Here is a 26494-nt window from a genome sequence, read left to right as displayed (position 1 = left end):
CCTGAAGATCAAATTTTTCAATAAAATGTATTACTTCTTCGTACATGTCTTCTTCTGTTCCTGTACCTCTCACTGAATGCAAGGAAAGTAATTTCTTGATTACAGTGTACTTATCTGTCACTCCTCTCACAAAGACTGCCAATTAGATTGTATCTGAACATTGGCACTTTCATTGAGTGCTAAATTGTAAAATACACATTCCTTTAAGCATGCTTCATGAGAAATTTCAGTATCTTTTGCCATTCTGTCAACTCCTTGAGCTATGTTTTGATATGACAAGCTAATATTTTGCACTAATGATATCTGTTCTGGACACACTGCAAACGTTTTCAAACATTCTTTAATGAATTCTCCATCTGCATGCAATCAACAAAGCATGTTAATTTTAAAATATTGTCCTCACTTACTACTGTGTCTGGTAAAACAACTTTGTTGGACTATATGTTGGACTGCCATGGGTTATACAAACCTGGAGAGGGAACTGAAATTGACAGAGAAGAAATTAAGACTTTGGGATTTGCTGGTAACAATGTAATTTCATCAAACACAGCAAAGGACTTGAAAGAGCAGTGGAATGGAAAGGATAGTGTCTTGAAAAGAGGTTATAATACGAATGTCATCAAATGTAAATAAAACAAGGGTAATGGAATGTAGTCAAATTACATCAAATAAAGCCAAAGGAATTAGATTAGAAAATGAGAGACTACAAGTAGAAGATGAGTTTTGCTATTTGTGTAGCAAAATAACTGATGACAGCCAAAGTAGAGAGGATATCAAATTCAAACTCATTTCTGAAAAAGAGGATGTTACCTTCAAACATAAATTTAAGTGTTAGGAAAACTTTTCTGAACATGATTGTCTGGAGTGTAGCCTTGTACAGAAGTGAAACAAGGACTATATGCAGTTGAGAAAATAAGAGAACAGAAGCTTTTGAAATTTGGTGCTGCAGGAGAATGCAGAGGATTAGATTGGCAGACTGGATAACTAATGCAGTAGTGCTGAGTCAAATTAGAGAAAAGAAAGGGATTGGTCGATGGGCACATCCTGAGACATCAAGGAATTGTCATTTTGGCAATGGAGGGAAGTAGTTGTTGTTGGGGTTGTCAGTCCAGAGACTGGTTTGATGCAGCTCTCCATGCTACTCTATCCTGTGCAAGCTTCATCATCTCCCAGTACCTACTACAACCTACATCCTTCTGAATCTGCTTAGTGTATTCATCTCTTGTTCTCCCTCTGTGATTTTTACCCTCCACGCTGCCCTCCAATACTAAATTGGTGATCCCTTGATGCCTCAGAACATGTCCTACCAACCAGTCCCTTCTTCTGGTCAAGTTGTGCCACAAAGTTCTCTTCTCCCCAATTCTATTCAATACCTCCTCATTAGTTATGTGATCTACCCATCTAATCTTCAGCATTCTTCTGTAGCACTACATTTCAAAAGCTTCTATTCTCTTCTTGTCCAAACTATTTATTGTCCACGTTTCACTTCCATACATGGCTACACTCCATACAAATACTTTCAGAAACGACTTCCTGCCACTTAAATCTATACTTGATGTTAACAAATTTCTCTTCTCCAGAAACACTTTCCTTTCCTTTGCCAGTCTACATTTTATATCCCCTCTACTTTGACCATCATCAGTTTTTTGCTCCCCAAATAGCAAAACTCATTTACTACTTTAAGTGTCTCATTTCCTAAGCTAATTCCCTCAGCATCACTCAATTTAATTCAACTACATTCCATTATCCTCATTTTGCATTTGATGACATTCATCTCATATCCTCCTTTCAGGGCACTGTCCATTCCGTTCAACTGTTCTTCAAGGTCCTTTGCTGTCTCTGACAGAATTATAATGACGGAGGGAAGTATGGGGGTAAAAATCATAGAGGGCAACTGATGCAGGAACAGTGTAAGCAGGTACAAATGGATGTCAGTTTCAGAAGTTATTTAGAGATGAAGAGGGTGGCTAGGTAAAAGCTATCACACAGAGCTTTGGACTGAAGACCAAAACAACAACAACAACAACAACAACAACAAACCGAGCCATTACGGTCCTAGTAGCACAGCTCTGAATTAGTTCAATGTATGTTGTCATAATTACTTGATAAGGATGATACTCTACAACTACTTGCACTAGCGTCTTGTACATAATTTTCTTGACAGATGAACCACATTTTCCCAGAAATTGTTCAACAAACATCAGCCTCCCATTCATCTTCCATACTACAGATTTTATGTGATCATCCCATTCAATATGACTTCACAGTATCAGTACACATGCAACAGTGTATAAAAATGGAAGTATTCTACAGCTCATACTTCATGTTACATTGGTGATAGACATAGGGTCCACTGTTTTGGATAACTCTTGGACTAGGGACAATTTGCATACCTATCAAAAGGATTGTCTTACAGTAACTATCCTATAGTAAAAGCTCAACATTTGAATATCACACAATTCCTCGATCTTATACAAATGTAGCAAATCGGTTGGTTCTTTATGGATTACCTGTGGTTCATGGTGCACTTTAAGGGGCTAGTGAAGGCAAAATTTAGTTCATGGGCAGTTCCTGAGAAAATCTGAGAAAGCATGTTTTTCACCACTTTTTTGCCATCAGCAGTGGATACCTGAATAGTTAATCACAGTAAATTGCTCAAATTTTAACGATACACTCTCCAGGCATTTACCTGGAGGTGCCATCTTCCTGTTTTCAAAAGTGATTATCTGTTATCAAGAAATATCCCAAAGAAATGGTTTTGAGTACCATGACGGAGCCACTCATTCAGAGATGGCTACGCCCTGCAGGTGTAACTTTTATTATAGATTCCTAAGGTCCCGATCTCCAACAGACTTGAAAATTTTGTTGATTTCTTTATGTTTCTAAGATACAGAGGTTCAAAGTTACCCTACTTGTATGTGTAAACTACGCATGTAAAATCCATTTTGAGTTGAAAACCGAAGTTATAAAGTTGTATGCCATGGAGAAAAATTCTGTAAATTATCTCCGTTATCATCAGAAGAGTTCTGGGAATCCCATGTTGTAGTAGTGAAGCACATGCAAAATTTTTATGCATGTAAAATCTGGCCTGAGGTATAAAATTAGTAAATTACCAAAATTTTACTGACCCATAATGTTATTTTCAAATGAGTACCATGCTGTGCTGTAGCACGGAAAAGAAAGAAACTAGTGGAAAAATGTTCCTATCAGAGCAAAAAACAGGCAAATATGCTCCTGTCTAAAAGATTCGGAACAAAAAGCGAGGTACTGGCTGCCTCATGCTACCTTCTTCAGCACCTTTAAAGATTTTCCCACAAATCTTGGCATGTAAGCATATTCTTGCCTTTTTATGCTAAGAGAGGAGGAGACAATGGCAATCGGAAAGATATGGAAAAGTAATAAATACTGGAAGGAGGCATACAGTGGTTGTGTTATAGAAAGAGTGAAGGAGACAATGACAGTGTGAGACCAAGAGAGGGACACAACTGGCAATGGGACATATGAAAAGAGTGCAGGGGATAGTGCCAGGGGGAGCAGAATAAAGAGACGGAGAAAGGGGTGTGGATGAGAGAGCCAGTGATAATGAGAGACAGACTCTAAGACAGTGACAACAAAGAACAAAGATGAGACTGAGAGGGGGAGGGGGGCAGGGGGGGAGAGGGGGGGGAGGGAGAGAGAGAGAGAGAGAGAGAGAGAGAGAGAGAGAGGGAGAGGGAGAGGGAGAGGGAGAGGGAGAGGGAGAGGGAGAGGGAGAGGGAGAGAGAGAGAGAGAGAGAGAGATATGGGACCTGGATAAGGTGGAGACAGCAGCAGTGGGGTTGAATGAGATAGTAGCAGCAAGAGGGAGACAGCATGAAGGAGACAGTGACAGTGAGAGAAGACGACAGTAGTAGTAGTAGTAGAGAATGAACAGGACTATGAAAGTGAGGCAAGGGGCACTGAAAGATACACAAAGAAATAATGACAATGAGTTGGACTGGTTATAGTTAGGGGAGCTTGTGGGAATGAGAGATGACAGCATGTTAAAGAAAGGGTGAATAGGTTTGCAGGCAATAACTTTTGGCAAAATGTTTAAAGGTTCTAAGGAAGGTAGAATGACACAGCTGGTACTCCAGTTTTCAGGTGGAGCCTTTTAAATGAGAGCATATACACCTTTTTTTGTGCCCTGATAGGATTATTTTTCCGCTGCTTACCCCTAAGTACTTATACAATGTGACATGCTCAAGGTGTTTAACACTAATCATCTAATACGATACTACACTGATGAAAAAAAAAATTAATACAGAGTAATGAAATTTTGGGAATACATTTGTCTAGGTAACATATTTAAGTGGTGAACATTGGCAGATCACAGGTTAATATAAGTTTGAGACAAACAATTGCAAATCTGAAATACTGGGACATTAACAACTGGTGTATCTGCCATAAAGTTGAATGCAAGTATGCCAACATGCAGGCATTGTGTTGTACAGGTGCCAGATGTCATATGTCAATTTGTGGGATGGTACTCCATGCCTGTTGCACTTGGTCAGTCAATACAGTTGCGGTTAAGGCTGGTTATGGATGACACAGGTGTTGTTTCCGATGATGTCCCATGTGTACTTGATTGAACACACATACAGTGATCGAGCAAGACAAGGCAATATGTTGACATTCTGTATAGCATGTTGGGTTACAACAACAGCATGTGGGTGAGCTTTATCCTGTCATAAAATATCCTCTGGAAAGTTGTTCATGAATGGTAGCACAATATGTTGAATCACCAGAATGATGTACAGATCTGCAGTCAGGGTGCATGGATCAACCACAAGACTGTTCCTGCCGTCATATGAAATTGCACCCCAGACGATAACTCCAGATGTAGGTCCAATGTGTCTAGCACGCAGACAGGTTGGTTGCAGACCCTCAAGTGGCCTCCTCCTAAGCAACACAAGGCCACCACTGGCACCAAGACAGAACCAGATTTCATTAGAAAACACAACAGACCTCCACCCTATCTCCCAATGAACTCTCACTTGACAGTGAAGCCGCAAATGGCACTGGTTTGGGGTCAGTAGAATGCACACTACAGGATTTTTGCTCACAGCTCCCCTTGCAGTAACCTATTTGTAACAGTTCGCTGTGTCACTGTGGTGCCAACTGCTGTTCAAACTGCTGATGCAGATGCAGTACGATGCGCCAGAGCCATATGCTAAACATAATGGTCTTCTTTCTTGGTAGTTACACATGGCCATCTGGAGCCTGGTCTCTTGTGACCACACATTCTCATGACCACCACTGTCAGCAATTATTTACACTGGCTATATTCCTGCCACTCTTTCTGCAGTTTCACAAAAGGTATATCCATCTTCTCACAGCACTATTAAATTACCTTGTTTAAACTCAGTGAGGTGTTGATAATGGCACCTTTATCGCTTTAAAGGTTCAACATGTCCAATCTCAAAGATAACTACTGCTCACAACTGTTACAGCATGTATTTACAGGAAATCTGATTTGCATACTCATAGTGGCACTATTAGTGTGACTCTTATGCACCTGGTGTGAAATTTGAAGAGACATCATGCCTATCAACTTCTGTTTATGTTGCAGAACTACTGCTTGGTGTTGCGTTTTTTTCTTTTTTATTCTGTCAGTGTATATTGTTGTCTCTCTTTTTTATAGACATTATGTTACATTTATTGATATTCAAAGACAGCTGACATTCAATTCACCAAATGAAAATTTTGACCAAGTCTTCCTACAATTTATTACGATTGCCCAATGATGATACTTTCCTGTACACAACTGCATCAGAAGGGGATAATTTTGTACTGTTGATGATTCTGATAAATCATTTATGTACATTTAAACCACTGAGAGGTCCTATTATGCTTCATTGGAGGCACACCCAATGTTATTTTCATTTCTGTGGAACATTTATCATCCAATACAGCATACTGGCTTCTATAAGCCAAATATTTTTTGACCCAATCACATTTTTGCAAAGATACTCTATATGATCGTACCTTGGTTAGTAGTCAACAATGTGGCACAGTGCTGAATGCCCTACGAAAATAGTTTGTAAAATCTTGTGTATGAATAAAGCTAGTTGCTAATAACAAAAGTGTTTTTCTCTGAATCCATGCTGGTTCTTTGAGAGCACCTTGTTTTCCTCCAGGAATGTCAATGTTTGAATTTGGACTATGCTCTTGTACTGCGATGTCAACGATATTGGCCTACAATTCTGCGCATCCAGACTACTACCCTTTTTAAATAACAAAATAATTTTACAAGATGGTCACTATGTTTCCATAAGGCAATATCATTTCATGGTATATCAAATGTAAAATCAAACTGGAATTTCATCAGTGCCTCTTTCCTTATTCACTTTAAGTAGTCTTGAGAGTTTTTCAATATCGGGGGCTGCTAATATCGATAGCGCTTATTTGTGAGTCTATGTGGCAGTCAAACATTAGTATGGTAGTATTTCTTCGCATGAATCAATTTCTAAACATGGACTTTAAAAATCCTGCTTTCTTTATGTATAACCAGATCATCTTAGCATTTTCAGTTCGATCTTTCAGTACATTAAGACTGTGGAAATTACTGTTGCCTTCAAACATAGCCCTACTTATGGATGCATGAATTGCTATCAACTTTTCTCCACCAGTATGCCTGCAATCACTTTTGTAGCAAGAGTATAGTGTATCTGTTTTCACAACAGTCTCTGAATGGTCAAATTAAACCAGGATGGGCCTTCGCCATCTTTTATTACTGTACATGGAACATGCTTATCCAGACCACAGTATATAAGTTTTTCAACTTTAACCATAATTGCTCTGCATTTGCCAGACCTGAACTAAATGTCCTCAGTTCCTCACTTAAATAAATTAAAACTGACACTATTACTTCAACAAAACACACATGCTTTACTGGCTTTCTTGATGACCTTTTTAGTCGTGGTGACCATTGTTCCTGTAACAGAATTATGGCAGCTAACCATTCACTGGTAACACACTCAAAAAGAGCAAGACTGTTTGCAACAAGGAGATTTAGGATATTTCTTTTGCATGTGGAGGTACATCTGTGCCATCGAGTTTAGGATACCTCTGAATGACACTCCGACCAAACGTCTAATTCTGGTGATAGGTAGAAATACCTGTTTATTAAGCTAAGTCCACTGATCTCAGTTCCTCTAGTTTATACTAGTTTGCAATCAGATTCATTTTGGGACCTCACTGGACCTAAAGCTTCTGCTTGTTGCTATAAACTCCCCCCTTCCTCGAGAATCTAATCTATCTTTCTGATATACATTCCAATTTGGATCTGAAAGATACCTTTTTTGTGACGATGCGTGAATGCCTGAGTGGTGCTGTTTGATGAATAGATATTTTTCTTGACTACACTGAATACCGACTATTGTCAACCTGGTGGTAAAGTGTGAGCCTGGAGTCTGTAAGGTCATAGGACAAAGCGTGCTTGGACACCAGAATTTTTCAGTCTGCCATTATGCTAGCCCTCACCACTCGATGTGTAGGTAAGTCAGGAATGACACATGGTTTGAATACTATATTTAACAGTAGGTTCCCTTTCCCCAGTAGGGTTACTGGGGTAGGCTAGATACATATAAGTCTCTGAAGAGGTGTAAAACTGAAAGAACTTGCAAACAAGCAGCTGAACATTCCTCATAAATTTTGTTAGTGGACTTCCATTACTGCTGTATACCCTCTCTGCTAAAATTTTTCAGGAAAGATCCATCTGAACTGACCAGTAATCAAGTAGTACAGTTGAATTTCATTCAAAACTACTTTCTAAGAGAGTTGAGGAAAGCATAAAATTAAACACAATACACATTCAGGACCCGAGGAATACAAGATGCCAACCAGCCACCATGTCATTCTCTGCCAGTGACATCTAAAATTATGAGGCAGAAATGCTGGCCTGTACTTATCTTGGAATTCCAAGTACTGCCAATTGAAATGTATAACAGTAGAGAACACTATTCTAGCAAACAGAAAAGTGAAAAAATTATCCTGGTTTCCTTCTTCATGAATTAATATTTTGGAAGGAGAGGACAGTTCTTCCCCCCACCCGTCCCACTATTGTGTGTGCCTGTTAGCAGTACTTGGAATTTCACCTCCTGGTGGTAAGTATTGGTCAGTCATCCAACCTCATCGTAAGTTTACTATAGTGTTCAGCGTCGTTCCACAAAGATGCCTATGGCCTAGTGTTTATCACTCATTTCCCCACAATCAGTAATGCATGTGAATTCTTATTTGTTTCAGTTTGTACGGTTATTCTAGGGCATTTTATTGGTACTTGTTTTCCACCTCGTTAGCCCTTTCCAAACATCCATCCCTCATCCTCCCTTCCCTTTCATGTGTACAAGACTGCAGTTAATGTAACTTAAATCTGGAGGCTGTGCTGACATTCCAAAAGCACTCTGTCCTAAATCCTCTATATCTTCCCACTCTGTGAAACCTGCATGTCTTCTTCTGAGCTCTCTGTCAAGACCAGCACTCACATCAGCAACGTCAAATATCATAACTGTTTGTACACCCATCAGTTTAAGCTTACAGCTTTGCAGGAGACTCAGAATTCAAATACCTACACAGTCACCACTACTATCTGTCACTAAGCAACTGCACTGAATATTCAGCATTAATCTCAACCTCTGTTTAAATTTTTCCAAAACATTCCATTATTGTAAAAGTAGAGAATAAATTACATAAGTAAAGCTGTCCTCAACCAGAAGGCTAGCTTGCAAATTGCAATGCTTTACTAGGCATAGTCATACTGATAGTAGTACAACCTTGTCATCCTATGTCCAGAGTTGAAAGAAGTAATATGTCTCTGAAAACAGCCTTGGGCTGACAGATGACTAAACTATGGATGTTTGGTTTGTGGTCTGATAATTAACCACTGAAGTACATGTCATTAAATAAAAGTTCTTAGCAAGCTTACCTCATACATAGGACAAGAAAAGAACAGCTTAGAGAAACTAAAAAAAAACTGTATGTGTTCATCATTGATAGACATCTCCTAACAGAATACAATTGCTAGACACAAAGAAAATTTCATCTAACTTCTTTCAAGTTACACACAACAAATTCATACAAATATATTCTATAGCTTGCTGTCAGAACATCAATGTGTGTAAAATGATGAAGTCAAAAAACGAACTGTATCAATATTAACTTTCAATACCAACAATCATTATACTGATATTATGAGGAGGGGGGAGGGGGGAGGGAGGGAGACTGCTTTCTTTCTTCCAGTATATTAGTTAATGTTATATGTTATTCATCATATTCCCTTAAACATTATTAATCCTTATTGACCAAAACTTTGACCAAAATGCCTCCCTTTGCTATGACTTCAGCTACTACTCACTTTCCTTCATTTATCTTTCTGTGTAGCAATTTTTACTCACAGCTCCCCAAAAATCAACTCCATTGTCTCAAATTTAATATTTCAGTATAATGTGGTAATAGTGAACCAGAGAAAACTTACAACTTCCTTGTGGTTTGTCCTTCTATGTTTCTCTACAGGAACTAAACTTACTGTCTAATATTTCTCGCTTAGGGTACTGATACCTGAATGCAATAAACACACATTTATCAAGAACAAAGTAGCAAGTCATAAAAGGAGGTTACAATACACAGGTAACACATGCCTTGGCTCCTGTTTATGCACTCATGAAAACAAAATGACACATGTATACTATTTTGATGCTATGGCAGAGCACTTCCGAGTCCTTTACCTCAACAATCCGAAACTTATAACAACATATACCAAATCCTGGTTGGAACAACACATGCATTTATCACAGAAAATGTATTTCAGCTAATATTTAAGGACTGTAAGAAACACAAACATGTAACTAATACTCTCATTACAACATTACATACTTGGCAAACATGAACTAATTCATAAGCAATATTAGTCCTCAAAACTAGCTTTGATTACCTGACTAGATAATAAAGCAATGTGTATAAATCACAATATGGTAGACTGTAAAATTACGTGGAGATAGAATGATTGCCCATTACTTACCTTGAGAAGACAAAATTCCAAGTACTGTTTACAAACAGTGTGTGTATTAGCAGTACTTGGAATTTCACCTCTCAGTTGCACAAGTAATGGCCAAGCTATTTAATCTCTCTGTAATTTTGTAATATGAAAAGCTGGTGTTATAAAGCTGTTACAATACAAGCTGAAAAGTCACACGCACAAAATCTGTAAAATACATACATCTTACTTTTAGCCACTACCCACTTTATTTAGATGCTGCATAATATTTTAATAAAAGCTAGATATCACTTTCCTGCAAAACATCATACACACACGGCAAATGGGAAGGAAAAAGGAAGGGCACAGCCTAAATCCATTTGCATTCAGTTTATCTGAAATTACAGCTTTGTACGAGGGCCTGACATTGCAGTTCTGCACTTAAATGTCAATAAGTTTTGATCAGATTTCTGTACAGCAACCCCCAGACACATTCACAGCTCACAAAACAACAGTTCTTACAGCACTGCAAACAAACACATTATCATGAGGTTCACAGCAGATGGTCACATTCCAATACTGGATTCTGAGACTTCCACTGACAGAACAAGCTTGAACCAAACATGTTTAATATCTCGTTCATTGGGTGCCAATTTGCAACTAAAACTGATAAAAAGCCACTGATGTACAGTAAGGCTAAACTTCACTAATACAAACTGGCATCACTAACGGCCTCCTGTTTTGAAAAGCTTAGCAAACATTTTTATGATGGTCGAATATATATAAAAAATACATAGACCACTGTCAACTTGCTAATTGACTAGTTTGGCCTCTGAGAGTAATATGGGAAACTTTTTCCAACAGCTGTGTTCCAATTCTGATATTTTTAAATATCACTTCTCAGTGTGACTGATATAACAGTTTCATTCTCAAGAACTCTTAGTGTACAGTCCAGACACATTGTTCCTGATCTTACTACACACACACACACACACACACACACACACACACACACGTACATTTCTGCTCATCTGCAAACGTGTTACACTCTACTATTGTTAAGTGAGTGGGAAAGTATCTCAATTGACTGCTTCAAGCAGGAAGCTCTACAGATGCTAAATTATACAACAGTTAAAAACTTGTAGCACGACCCTTTGGTTTCTTTTGGAGTTTGTTTAGATAAGTGTATACCTTTCCTTTTGACTGTAAATACATGATTTACTGGAAGGAAACCCGAAATAACAGAGTTCATCCTCAAACTGCTCTCTTCTCGTATTGAAACAAATGGAAGATACTATCCTTACCACAACTTAAATCTTGCATAAATGCTATTTTACTGGCGAGGAATACTGCAATTTTATTTATGTTCACCATACTTTCAGTTTTTAAGCATTTAGACTTTTTGTTTGCAGAAGCTTTTCCGTTAAAACAACATACTTCAAAATACGAGCACGCGTTTCTGTGATTTATCATGAAATAGCCCTTGCAATGTTATAATTTTGATGATTGCTACTAAAGAAAAAAAAATACACCCATGACTGAACCGTGTGGTTAGGAAACTGGAGAAAATAGAAATTTGGCTACTCTCAAATACACAATTATGGAAATGCAAAGCTTAGAAAGCAAGTAGTCTAGTTTCTAGTCTCTGTGCCATATTAAAACAGTAAGATTTAATGTGCTTTAATCAAGCCAAACTGTGATATCATACTCGCAAAATTCAAATTTTTCTGGTGTTCCTACTTACTGTTGTGAATAAAAATCTTCTGATGTAGTCAAATGAGGTAGATGATTTCCCCTGATTACAAAAAAATAATTTGTAACAATTCATGAAGACATGTTACTGTGTAAACTTATCTTGTCAATCAATCACATTACACAAAAAATTTAATTTTCTGTTTCCTTATTCAATTAATAGAACAAAAACAGAGATTACCTCATGAAAGTCTGACACAAAACACACATTACATATAGCTGGTACTGGCACATTCAAGGAATATTTCACTGTGTTAAATATCAAATGACGTGCACCTTCAAGTATCCAATTCAGCACAGATATCTGAAGACTGTGAAATGAAGATGGTACACAAAAAAGAAAGATGTATATAGACAGATAAAAGCAGGCAGTTTTAAAATAGCTGATAGATACATACATAAAAGCAAATTAACAATGTTTCATTGTTACTCAGTACTGACAGACAGGTGAAAACATTCAATTTCTGAGCAAAGACAGAAGACAGAAGAAAGAGAAATTTTCATTTCTGAGAAAAGTTCCTCTTATATGAAAAGAAGCGACAAATATTACAAAAAACATGCAAAATTTCAACAGTGATGTTTTAAATTACATCTTAACATGACATGGCAACAGCTACAACAATGAGTGTTGTTTGCACAGGGGGAAAAAGGAGGCTGAGAAAAAGACTACAATTTTAGACTGACAGTATCAGTATTTTCATGGGATGCAGGGGGAGGGGGGAAGTGGGTGGGGTGAATGAGAGAAGAGAAAGAATAACTATTGCTGGTAGTTCTTTTCTTTTTGACTGCAATTGGCTCAGCACATTCGCTGTGCAAGTGGATCTGAAAACATTGTATAATATAGAGTTGCACTTAACTGACAAGTAAAGCAGAGTTTTTGATTAGGTTGCTGCCTCCAGTAACATTATAGGAGGCGATGAGGATGAGTAAGTCGGGGAGTGGTAGCAAAGAAATTCAGCAGGCAGTAATTTAGGCAAGGTACAGCCAGCTAACAGATGTTGAGCTATTGACTAATGCATTCCAAATAGGTATTTCTGGCACTGTTATAAGAAGTAAGAGAAAAAAAGGAAAGAGTTCATTTGACAAATAAGAGTGAACAAGCTTTCACACTGTATGCTCCTGCACACAACTATACATCATTTTCTCCAGAATACTACTGATTCTGTGATCAGTACATAAATTATTTTTGGTTATGGCAAAACTAAGATCAAATATGTGATAGTATTCTGTTTATTAAAAAAGAGAAAAAAGTAGAGTACCAAAATGTAGTTTTCTTTCGTGTGAAAATGTTGATTATTTATAATTTACTTTGATTTCAACTGCAGTAAAACTGTTTTCAATATAATTGTTACAGAAAAAATATCTACTTTGTTACCCTTAATTTACAGTCTTTGTTGCTTCTCACCGGAGCAGTCTCCCCCCTCCCCCCCCCCCCCCCCCCTCCTGCTCTTATTGCCAAAGTAACAATACTACTGTTAGTTTCAATTCAGTTGCACTCAACAGACCTTTTTGTATTCTTCTTGCAGTTACATTCTTTTAGACAATGGAGTACACTTATGTCCCACTACATATCTTGCCACTTTTACACTTTTACTATTGTAAATGTGGACATTCTATTTAGACGATAGCAGTATATTTTAGACACTATTCTTTTTCTCTGCTTTTTTTCACCATTACTTTAAATCACAAATAAATACAAATATTTCCATAGATTTTTGTATGAAACTGTATCAATAACTTCCGATGTACAGTGGATTACACTGCACAAAGTAGCTCTTGGAATTTAACAGTTTGCATTCTTTCCTATCTGATAGTCAGTGCATGTGCAGAAGTAGAGTCATGATGAAATGAAAACTACAGAGTTTGTACAGACTCAGAAACAATAGATCCTAGCAATAATATGATGCCCAATGAAACTGACTTCCACTTGTAAAGTCGTGCTAGTCATATGCCAATCTCTAAATTTTGCATTAACAGCATTCAAAAATTTGTAATGTGCAGAGTGAGTCAAACAGGATCATTGGGCCATTATCTTTTAGAGGAGAAGAGTCAGGCAAATACTGTGAGAATGAAGTACTGCACTAAGATATTATGTGACTTCCTGGTACCGGGACTCCCCCGCTGATACAATAACTTCAATGAGCATTTCCAGGCCATCTCACATTCCAATGCAAGAATTTTTCAATATTTTGTTTGCACACCTGACCTAAATGCTTGTAACTATTTTACTGATTATGATGTAACTTTTAACAAAATTGTATGTTAACAAACCATACACACTGGAGGAAGCGAAGCAAGAAATTTGTTACATGGGAAAAACATGATACTACCAACTGGAGCATCAGTATGTAAGGATAAACAGATTTAATATCATACGAAATTTACTGAAGGGACCTGCAATCAACCATAAATTCTTTTGAAAACTCTTATTATCTTGCCACAAAAGGCTACACCAATCTGCAACTGAATGTTAATATAACATGTTAATGTGGTGCAGACTAAGTGAAAACTCAGGGTAGCATATAATATTCCACATTTGAATAATGCTTTACATATGGCACTGCTATAAGTGAGTTATGTGCTTGTTATACTGTATGTGTCAAACACCGTACTGCAAGTGCAGGTAATGATCAAAAAGTCAAGGAGGAATTATGTAAATGCAGATGTTCCACATGCAGGAAAGATCTATTCTAGGCTTCCACATATGTGGACAAAATAACTATTACTTACAGTCACTTCACATTTGGGGAAATATAGAGATTAGATGAATTTGGAACATGAATGATAACTAAGGAATACCTGTTTGTCATAAACAAAGTGTCAGTGGCACATATACATTTATGTTTTGTCAGATATACTTATGTTAGAGCAGGATGAGAACCAAGTCAATCAATACTACTATTGACTGAAGAAACTTAGGGATTTATGAAACATGATGTGGTTTAATATTACCAAGTGATAAAGTCCGGATGTGCAATATGTGGTCCAACAGTTTCTGAAATTTTTAATAATACTGTTATGTCAAATTCGCATCATACTCTGCACCATCACCTCTGGTACCATCACCTTCAAGGTAGTCCCTGTGGGAGCAGGCACATATCAAGGTGTTAAGGTGTTGCTGTTACTTTCAGAACACACTCTGGAAGTGTTCTTCCTTTGTTAGGATGTATGGCATTTTATGGGTTATTATACAAAATTGCTCCACTGTGAGGAAAAAACCAAATGAATTTGATTTTGGTGAATATGGTGTACGAGATACAACTGTCCTGTTTTATGATAATAATTATTGCATCATATATGCTGATGCTATGCATCACCATGCTGGACTTTAAAATTTTCATGCCCCATCTCTCGAAATTTTCTCCTCCTGCTGTTCCTTAAAAAATTTCAAACATTCAACACAGATGTATATTATTCATTTTGAGGAGGCAGAATACATTCTTTAAAACAATCTCATCAATATCAAAGGAATAGATCAACATGGATTTAATGTTGGTCATTGAACATTGACCCTCAATGGTTATGGTGAAAAAGGCCTTCCCTACAGCTTCTACAAGATTTTAAGGATATATTCAGAAGAAAGTTTTGATGCTTTTGACGCTATTGATGAAATTTCCAAACAACACAGCTTCTGTCTGCCATTCAGCAGTCATGGCACAAACTTCAATGCATTCCTCCCATGTTCAGTTCGACAGAAAAATGCACTGTAATTTAGTTACAGAGTGTAACAGTGATCTAGGTTTTCATGGTACTTGAGCCCACACTTATGTGATATCAACTAACAGCCATCCCATATGATAATTACTGACTGTGCAGAGGTTTAGAAAGCATCACTCATGCAAAACTCGGCTTGCTCTTTACTCACATGATAAATCCTGTAAACCAAGGAGGAAGAGAAACAGGCAGATTCAATATTGCTTGATTTCTGGAAAGCATTTGACATGGTGCCTCACTCCAGGCTGTTAATGAAGGTCCGAGCATACAGATTAGTTTCCCAGATATGTGAGTGGCTTGAAGACTTCTTAAGTAATAGTATACTGTCCTGAATGGTAGGTGTTCAGAGAGAAGGATATTATCAGGAATGCCTCAGGGAAGTGTGATAGAGCTGCTCTTATTCTCTATGTACATAAAATATCATCATTCTGCAGCTGTTTGCCGATAATGCTGTGGTTTACAGGAAGTTGTTATAGTAGAGAGACTGTAGAAGGATACAAGGTGATTTAAACAAAATTTTCACTTTGTATGATGAATGCCAGCTTCCTCTAAATGTAGAAAAATGTAAGTTAATGTGGATTAGTAGAATAAACAACCTCATAATGTCCAAATACAGCATTAACAGTGTATTGCTTGATACGGTCATGTTAATTAAATATCTAGGCATAATGCTGCAAAGTGATATGAAATCGAATGAGCACGCAAGGATGGTAGTAGAGAAGGCAAATGATTGACTTTGGTTTATTGTGAGAATTTTAGGAAAGTGTAGCTCATCTTTAAAGAAGACCACGCATGGAACACTGGTGCAATCCATTCCCGTGTACTGCTTGAATGTTTGGGATCCCCATCAGGTCAGATTAGAGGAGCACTTCAAAGAATTCAGAGGCTTGCTGCTATATTTGTTACATATAGGTTTGACCAACATGTGAGTATTGCAGAGATGCTACCTGAATTCAAACGAGAATACTTGGAAGGAAGAAGTTATTCTTTCACTAAACGTTATTGAGAAATTTCAGAGTGCCAATACTTGATACTGACTGAGAAAAATTATACTGCCACCAATGAACTTTTTGCATAAGAACCATGAAGATATGGTAAGTCAAATATTGAGGCATATAGATAGTTATACACCTTATTACTCTCTGCCACGCACCATAAGATGTCTTGCAGAGAAGTATACGGATGTAGATGTTGGCCATTTATTTCCTGTGTTTGTGCCTTGACTAAAGCATTGTTACCAAGTGCTTGTTTCTGCATTTTCTTCTTCTTCTTGCATTACGGCCTCTGTAGGACCACGGGTGGCCCCTTCGTGAACTGCATTTTCCTCTTCTTCTTCCAGAACCTCTTCATTCTTCCTCTTCTTCTCTCCTACTCTTCTTCCGAGATCTTCAGTTTCCGTTTCTCCTGTCGGCTCCACTGGTGACACTCTAATCTTTTCCTGTATTCCTCTCTGTCATTGATCTCCGTCATATTTGTCGGTGTATATTTGTTCCTCCAAGTTTCCTTGCCTTCGACCTTGATCCCCAATTCCAACCAGTCCTTCCGAAGTTCAACAACCCACTTGGTTCCTGTCTTTCCCCTTGTCCTCCTGTTGTTTCCCACACTCTCTTCGTCATTCTGTCCATACTCATCCTAACTACATGTCCAGCAGACCTTTCCCTTTTGAGTCTGATTTCCCCGGATATTGTTCTCATGTTCCGGTACAATTCTTCCCTAGATCTTCGCATCCACCTCTCTCCACCTCTTTTGGGAGCTAGTATTTTTCTCAGTATTTTTCTCTCTTCTTCCTCTAGTTGTTCTGCCCCATTTCTTCCTAATGTCATCGTCTCAGCAGCATATAATACTGCATTCCTCACCATTGCCTCATAGTGGCTTATCTTTGCCTCTATGGATATATTCTTTTTATTGTATATCTCTCTCGTCATGTAGAAGGCTGACCTCATCTTCTTTGTCCTCTCTGTTATTCCCTCCTTGCTCTTATTCCTTCCCGTAATAAATTCTCCCAGGTATTTAAATTTGTCCACCATTTGCACAGAGCCTTCCGGTGTTTCCCAGTCTGCAGTGGTATTTAATGTCTTTGTCTTGTTATAGGCGATCCTCAGTCCCACCTTTCTGGCTACCTTACTTAAGTTGTCAAGTTGTGGCTTTGCATCTTCTTCCGTCTCACTTACTACTGCTATGTCATCTGCAAAGTTTAGGCAGTCCACTTGAGCCCTGTTGTCCTTTTTGTCCCTCACATGGGTCTTCGGTATTCCCATTTCCTCGTTTATTGCTCTCCACTGCCTGATCACTTCGTCCAGTGCTATGAACAACAATGGTGACAATCCATCTCCCTGTTTAACACCAGGCTTGACCTCAAATTCTTCTGACAGTGCTCCTCTGAATCTCACCCTTGCTTTTGTGTCTGTCAGAATTTCTTTTATGAGTTCTTGTGTAGTTCCATCAAGTCCTCTGTTCTTCAGTATCCTAACAAGAGTCTGTCTGTCGATGGAGTCATATGCCTTTGTGAAGTCCATGAAGGTTATTACTGTCTTTTTGTTTTTTAAGGCCCTATGTTCTATCAGTTGCTTCAGGATAAATATCTGTTCTATACAACCTCTTCCCTTCCTGAATCCCCCTTGGTAGTCACCAACTGTACTTTCTACCTGTTCTTCTACTCTCTTGAGCAAGAGTTTACATTTTGTGCATTACTCCCATGATTTTTGCAAGTAAAAAAAAAAAAAAAAAAAAAAAAAAAAAAAAAAAAAAAAAAAAAAAAAAAAAAAAAACTACTTACTTTATATAGAACTAGCTATCACAAACTCCCAAGCTTGTTGAAAAAAGCAGTGCAAATATATTCATCAAATGCTTATCTACTCACTAACAATTATACCACTAGCTACAATTATGCTGGAAGATTGTGCAAGAGTTTTAATGAACTCATTGTCATTTTCCTAAAAAATTTGAATATTGTGCCTCTTCCACCAGAAGCCCAACTATAGTGTACGGGAAAGACTATGACCTCATTTAATTTCATAAAACATAATTAATGACTCTTATGTTAGACTATGAGAGTGTCTACAGGAGACCATAACTTAAGTAAAATAGCAATCTTTTACAGGACAACAAATGAACAATGTGACGAAAATACTGATTTTTAGATTTTAGCTCCATCTGTTGAAGGAAATCTTTGACTACATCAGCAAACACATTTCTCCAGCTAGCAAAGGTCCTTCTAAAGGGATAATGCTTGCAGATAATTGTTTAATTTGTTTTATTATAATTTTAGACTGCAATAACCAGTTTTTAATAACACACAAGAAATTAAGTTTATTTCTAATTCAAGTTTAACTGATCACCAATTCAAGTTCTATCTGATTAAACAACACCAGAAAAATATGATTTAGCAAGGTTTCTTAGCAATTGCTTATCAATGCACTCTTATATAGAAGCAAATGTAATACACTTTGAGACACACGATTGCTGCACACCTTTGTTTCACATTACAGGTTTCTGTTTCTAACAGTATCAGCTTGGCATATCTAATGGTCACAAGGTTTCCTGCAGTAAGTCACGTGCCACAAGAGGAAGGATCACTCAATGCAACTATGCTTGCCTATAACTCAAAAGTGAGTCATTATAGTACATATAGCTTTAGTGGAAGATTTGTTTTGAAAATGCTACTAATTCTACACCAATTAAAATATAAGCAAAAGGCCAGCATTTTTTTTTTCCTTTTTTAGCTTCTCAGGAACATTTGGTTAAGATTCTACATCATTGTAACTGCTCTTTAGATATGGTTCCTGCAATTTCATATTGTCCCCAAACATTACAGGTACCAATATGGAACACCAAACAAGAGCTTACAATTTACAATGAGAAAGTATTGAAGGTTTCAAAATTAAAGTGTAATCGGCTAATGAGAAACTGTAGAGAAACTCAAGTGTTGCTGGGATTACATTCTGGGAAATAATTTATGCAAGACGATCATACAGCCATATCATCATTTGCCATCAGATAGACTCCCTTATGAAAGTAATAGAAATAGGTATCCCTGGCATACAGAAGCAACTGAAAGAGTTGAAAACAAGTCAGTCACCAGGCCAAATCATTCACTCAAATTGTCCAGAATGTTCTTCAAACTAATAGTGAACAACTTGGTCCAGTGACATGGTGCACTGTCATCCAAAAAAATTCCATAATTGTATGGGAACACGAAGCCCACGAATGGCTGCAAACAGTCTCAAAGTAGTCGAACATCACAATTTCCAGTCAATGATTCATTCAGTTGGGCCTTTCCATTTCATGTAAACACAGCCCACACCATTATGGAACCACAATCAGCTTGCACAGTGCTGTGTTGACAACTTGGGCCAATGGCTTCATGCGGACTGTGTGCTACAGTAGAACCCTACCATCACCTCTTAACAACTGAAATTGGGACACATCTGACCTGGCCATGGTTTTCCAGTCATCTAGAGTCCAACTGGTGTGGTCACAAGCCCAAGAGAGGCACTGTAAGCTGTCATGCTCTTAGCAAAGGTACTTGCAATGGTAGTCTGCCTCCATAGCCCATTAACGTCAAATTTTGCCACACTGTCCTAACTAATACGTTTGTCATATGTCCCATATTGATTTCTGTGGTTATTTCATGCAGCGTTGGTTATTTGTTAGCACTGACAACTCTACGCAAACATTGCTTCTCTTGGTCGTTAAGTGAAGGCCATTGGCCACTGCATTGTCTGTGGTGAGAGGTTAATGGTGAAATTTGATATTCTTGGCACACTCTTGATCTCAGAATATTGACTTCCCTAATGATTACGAAAATGTAATGTCTAATGCATCTAGCTCTAACTACCAATGTGTGTTTAATGTCTGTCAACTCCTGTCAAGTGGCTATAATCCTGTTGCAAAAATTTTCACATGAATCACCTGAGTACAAATTACAGCTCTGCCATGGCACTGCCCTTTTATACCTTGGGTAATCAATAGCAATGCCCTCTGTATATGTGTCTATTGCTATCTCATGATTTTTTTGTCACCTCAGTGCTAATAAGTGTAAAAGAACAGATCCACAGAATTATAGACCATCATCTTTAATTTTAGTTTGCTAAATAATTCTCCAACATATTCTCAGTTTGAATACAATAAATTTCCTTGAGACAGAGAAGCTTGTGTCCAGAACTCAACAGGGATTCAGAAAGCGAAACTCAGCTTGCCCTTTTCCTCAAGCGATATCCTGGGAATAATGGATGGAGGGCAACAGTCAGATTGGATATTCTTAGATTTTCAGAAAGCATTTGACACAGCACCACACTGCAGATAGTTAACGAACATCCAAGTATATGGGATAGGTCCCCAAATATGTGAATGGCTTGAACACATCATAAGTCATAGAGCCCAGTATGTTGTCCTAGACAATGAATGTTCATCAGAGACAAGGGTACTGCGGGAGTGCCTTAGCAACGAGTGACAGGGCTGTTCTTGTTCTCTATCTACGAAAAAGATCTGACAGACAGAATGAGCATCAATTTGTGACTGTTTGCTGCTGATGCTGTGGTTTACAAAAATGTGTCATCATTGAGTGACTGTAGGAGGATACAAAATGACTTGGACAAAGCTTCTCGTTGATGTGACGAATGTCAGCTTGCTTTAGAAGTAGAAACATGTAAGTTACTCCAGATGAGTAGGAAAAACAATCCTGTAGTGCCTGAATGCAGTATTAGCTGTGTGCTGCTTGACATAGACATGTTGACTAAATATCGAGGCACAACATTGCAAAGTGATAAGAAGAGGAAAGAGGATGTAAGATTGGTAGGAGGAAAGACGAATGGTCAGGTTTGGTTTGTTGGGAGTATTTTAGGAAGGTGAAGCTCAACTATTAAGGTGACAACATATAGAACACTAGTGGGACCCAATCCTGAGTACTGCTCAAGTGTTTTGGATCCCTCAGCAGGTCAGATTAAAGGAAGTCATCAAAGAAATTCAGACCTTTGTTGCTGCATTTGTTACTAATAGGTTCAGTCAACAAGCAAGTATTACAGAAATGCCTAATAAACACAAATGGAAGATGGTGTTTTTTCACAAAACACTAATGAGAAAATTTACAGAACTGGCATTTGTGCTTGACTGTCAACGTCCATTTTGCTTAAGGACCAGGAGGACAAGATAAGAGAAATTAGGGCTCATACAGAAGCACATGGACAGTCATTTTTCCCTCATTCCATTTGCAAGTGGAACAGGAAAGGGAAGGACTAACAGTGGTATAAGGTACCCTCCACCATGCATCATGTGGTGGCTTGCAGAGTATTTACAAACATGTACAAATTGCTACATATGTTTGTAAAATAAATACATAGGTTTGAAAACATTTGAAAAATTTCTCCTTGACATTATTCTGTACTCATAAACTTGCTACATCTCCATTCTCTGGAAGTTAACTACCTCTACACTGAATGTTTCATACACTTTACCATCATATATGTTTTCTTCAAGCACATATATTTTACTTTATTGCATTACGAACCACTGTTCAAAAATAAAATTAATGGTTGGTTTGTGTCCTGCAGTTGCAAAAAGATAGTGAGTACATTTGAAAAGAAATTTGCACATGAAATTCAAAATAAATTACTAGAGTTGATTATATAATTTTGTTACATTTCAACATTTGTGACCACTAAAGAAGTTTTCAGCATTACTCAGCAACGATCAGATAAATTCTGAAGTGTAACATATATCAACAATATCTGAACACTATGCACAGACATTAATATGGCAACAATTCTGAACTAGTTTTCAGCCCCTCCTCTAATTCTTTTTGCATCTTCTGAATAAGCCTTTCACTCTTACTGCATTCTCTATGTAAGACTAAATTTGTGATTGCTCCCAGTACAGGCTGGAGTAAAAGACACCGCCATCAATCAAAATTTTACGCAATCAACCTACCAGCAAATAATTTGCAATCAAAAACTTTCGAGGTCCAGACAGTAGTCTAACAAGTTTTCACTAATGCGACAACAGCTAAGAGCTCTTATCTGAAATCTGTTTATTTTAAAACACTGCAAGTAACATAAAATAGGACATGACAGTGTGCTCACAAATTATAAACAGATATGCATACATCCTCACAAGCACATACAGATGAAAACGACAGTCCTTTTAAGGAGACAGTGATTGACTTCTTGTTAAGTTTGGTTTATTTTTGACACTATCACTTTTTGTGACACTATCATAACCCTTGACAGTGCACAGTAGCCACCCTCAGAGGCTGTAACTGGGGAATAACTTTTTAAAAGAAGTTATATTAAGACTTTAAAATAAGTAACAATTTTTTAACTAGGTCTAATTCTGAGTTAAGTAAAGTGCTATTAAAACACATGTGAATCATACCTATGGCTATCATTTGACGAACAAATGTTCATGCACTGTCAGACTCAATGTAATACCAAATGCAAGTGAATAATATATATACAACTGAGTGATGGATTCTCTGTGGTAAAGTGCTTAGTGGGTAACACAGCAGATATTTTTTTTAATCAGCTAGAAAAGGTGAATCCAGACTGTGGTGCCAACATAATGTACTATAAAAGGTATGCCACTGGCACAACTATTGTTTACAGAGGAAGCAATGCAAATACAGAATCTGGCTAAAAGAAAAAAAAAAGAGCCACATGAATTCCAAGACAAAATTCACAGCTGGCCATTGTGGCCGAGCGGTTCTAGGTACTTCAGTCCGGAACCGCACTGCTGCTACAGCCGCAGGTTCAAATCATGCCTCGGGCATGGATTTGTGTGACGTCCTTAGGTTAGTTAGGTTTAAGTAGTTCTAAGTCTAGGGGACTGATGACCTCAGATGTTAAGTCCCATAGTGCTCAGTCATATGAACCATTTGAACAAAATTCACAATGGAACATCAAATATGTCGAAAGATATTTATTATATTTGACAATTTATAACAAAAACAGCAGACAAGCATTTCTAATATATAATAAACTAACATGTACAGGAATTATTATCAATACCCATTCCAATCATCCTGTACGTCAGAAACAAGTATACTTTTACCCTGTAATACATAGAATTATATTGTTTCCATTATGCCAAGCTAAATGAAGAAAGAAATCGGCACATTAAGACAGGTAGCCCTTGCAAATGAACATGATGTGGAAATTTTGTACATCATATGTAACAAGATTAAAATGTATATAAAGAAGAGAATTAAGCCACATGTACAGATGGCATCCGGTGAGGTCAACTATGCCTGTATGCCTCTAAGAAATGCATAGGCAAAATGTTAGATAAAACTGAATACATATTCCAGAGTAATGAGGTTAAAATAGCGTTTAGGACATTATACGAGGGCCGTTCAGAAAGTAACCTCCGGTTGATTTAAAAAAATACACCAAGTTAAATAAAAATATTTTAATATATACATCTTACAACTACATCTTTGCACTATTTTTCTACATAGTCTCCATAGCGATTGAGGGACTTATCGTATCTCTTCACAAGCTTTGAAATTCCTTCTGCATAAAAATCACCCGCTTGTGCCTGGAGCCAGCCTGTGACCGCATCTTTGAGCTCTTCGTCGTCATCAAACCGCTGTGACCCGAGCCATTTCTTCAAATGCATGAAGAGGTGATAATCACTTGGCGCCAGGTCTGGGCTGTAAGGTGGATGGTTGATAACGTCCCACTTGAAGGACTCAAGAAGGGCCGTTGTTCTGCGAGCAGAGTGAGGACGGGCGTTATCGTGCAAAAAAACGATACCGGAAGTCAGCATACCACGGCGTTTGTTCTGTTTCACAGTACACGTCTTGATTAATGGTCGTACCACGTTCCATGAATTCAACCAACAACACCCCTTTGGCATCCCAAAACACCGTTGCCATCAGTTTTCTGGCAGAAAAATCTTGCGAGGCTTTTCTTGGTTTGGTAGGCGAATTTGAATGTGCCCACATCTTTGATTGTTCTTTTGTCTCAGGGTTCACGTACTTAATCCAGGTTTTGTCACCGGTCACGATTCTGTTTAACAATGGTTCTCCTTCGCCCTCATAATGTGACAGAAAGTCTAATGCAGAGGCCATTCTTTGAGTTTTGTGGTGGTCGGTAAGAATTTTGGGCACCCATCGTGCACAGAACTTACGGTAACCCAATCTTGCTGTCACTATCTCGTACAAGAGAGTCTTAGAAATCTGTGGAAAACCAGTAGACAACTCCGACATTGAGAAACGTCGATTTTCACGAACTTTTGCATCAACTGTCTAAACGAGTTCGTCAGTCACCAATGATGGTCTACCACTCCTCTCTTCATCATGAACGTTTTCTCGTCCACTTTTAAATAAACGTACCCATTCACGGACAACTCCCTCACTCATAACTCTTGGTCCGTACACGGCACAAAGCTCACGATGAATAGCTGCTGCAGAATATCCTTTGGCTGTAAAAAACCTTATGACAGCACGCACTTCACATTTGGCAGGGTTTTCTATTGCAGCACACATTTCAAACTGCCACAAAAACTAAACTAGCGCAGGTACGACATTCACTCGACCACGGCTTGATGCCGACTGACCTGTTGAGTGCGTGAACACACAGATGGCGTTGCTACTCCCCCCACAACCCGCACTGTGACCAATCGGAGGTTACTTTCTGAACCGCCCTCGTATATTATAAAAACATAAGTGTGTCACAATGTACCCCGTAAGAATAATAAATATGGGAAATCTTGTGTCTATAAAATATCATGCTATGACTGAAAAAAGCTACTATATCGGCCAGACAGGCAGGTCTTTTTACTTGAGATTTAAGGGGCACTGCTACGTCAGGAATAAAACAGCATTAGGCATATGTATGTGACAGAAGGTACATAATATTGGTAACAGTGACAAAAAACTACAAATTTTACATAGAAATGAAAAACGTAAATGGTCCAATATGTTAGAACTACTCAAGATTCATGTTACAAAACAGGAGAAACTGGACAAACTCCTCAATCAGCAGAATGAGTTTGCAACAGGTGCACATTTTAATACTGACAATGATCTATTTAGCTGAGGTAATCACTGCATCCTGCATACATGCTACAGCTGGAGCTGGGGCATCCCTGTGACCGAGAGCTGTACCGTGCCATGTTTTCCCTTCCATGAATGTGCCCAGCTAACGTGAATGACTTGGAGCTGGAACAGGAGTACCAGCGACCTGCAGCAGCAAGTGATCCTTGTTGTCTGGTCTCTGTTGCCTCTTCTGAACTTATGGGTAGTGTCATAAACATCTAGTAGCCCAAATTGCAGCACCACCAGCCATCGGAAATATTTACCATAAGGACTGCTCCTTTGTTTCTTTTATTGTAAAGAACTTATTCTTTTTAAGTATGGTTTTTACTGCTTTAATGACCTGTACACGGATTTTACATTTTACAGATAACTGATTGAAATATTAATTTAAATTCAACATATTTTATGGTTTTTAAAAGTAAAGACAGTCTTATAGAGGAAATGCACATCTATGCAAAGACTTGGGAAAGAAAAGTACACTTAGTTATATCTATGTCATCCTCTGATTTTTGGTATAAGTTTAATTTGACAATGCATGGACATTTGCTCACCGAATGCTGCCCATAGGTATGATCACATATTTTTCAATGGCACTTTACTTAACTCACAAGTACACTTAGCAAAAACTTTTTGTTTGTTTTAAGGTCTTAACATAACTTTATATATATATATATTTTGCTATTATAGCATCTGAAGGTGGCCATGTGAGCCAACACGTATTACAAAAAGTGATAGGGTGAAAATCGAACAAAACTTTACAAAGAGGTGAGTTAGTCATTACACACACCATATTCAGTATGTTCACAACATTAAAGTATATGAAGATGATTTTGATGAGCTGCTGAATTTTATCCAATTAGTGAATTAAATGTTTTTAATTGTCACATTCTTCCGGAAAATCATCATCAATGAGACTTCTTGTTTGTGTCTAACGGTTTTCTGAAAGTATTAGTAGTAGCTATACACAGATCTTTCTACATTAAATTACAATTTTTAATTTATAA

The 26494-nt window shown here is 37.8% G+C and overlaps 1 protein-coding gene across 9 annotated transcripts in view; it reads right to left on the bottom strand.

The window, feature by feature from the left end:
- The window catches only part of LOC124776292 (mitogen-activated protein kinase kinase kinase kinase 5), a 305769-nt gene that overhangs the window by 121055 nt on the left and 158220 nt on the right, over positions 1 to 26494 (bottom strand). For 4 of the 9 annotated variants that reach the window (XM_047251199.1, XM_047251204.1, XM_047251203.1 and 1 more), the window contains one exon: positions 11736 to 11786. The exons of the other annotated variants lie outside the window; for them this stretch is intronic. In XM_047251199.1, the coding sequence (XP_047107155.1) occupies positions 11736 to 11786 (51 nt within the window). The remainder of the gene's footprint in view (positions 1 to 11735; positions 11787 to 26494) is intronic. 9 annotated transcript variants of the gene reach the window in all.

Source organism: Schistocerca piceifrons, chromosome 2 (genome assembly GCF_021461385.2).
Source record: "Schistocerca piceifrons isolate TAMUIC-IGC-003096 chromosome 2, iqSchPice1.1, whole genome shotgun sequence".
NCBI classification, from domain to species: domain Eukaryota; kingdom Metazoa; phylum Arthropoda; class Insecta; order Orthoptera; family Acrididae; genus Schistocerca; species Schistocerca piceifrons.
The sequence above is the reverse complement of the archived record's forward strand: the minus strand, read 5'-3'. Positions and strand labels throughout refer to the sequence as shown.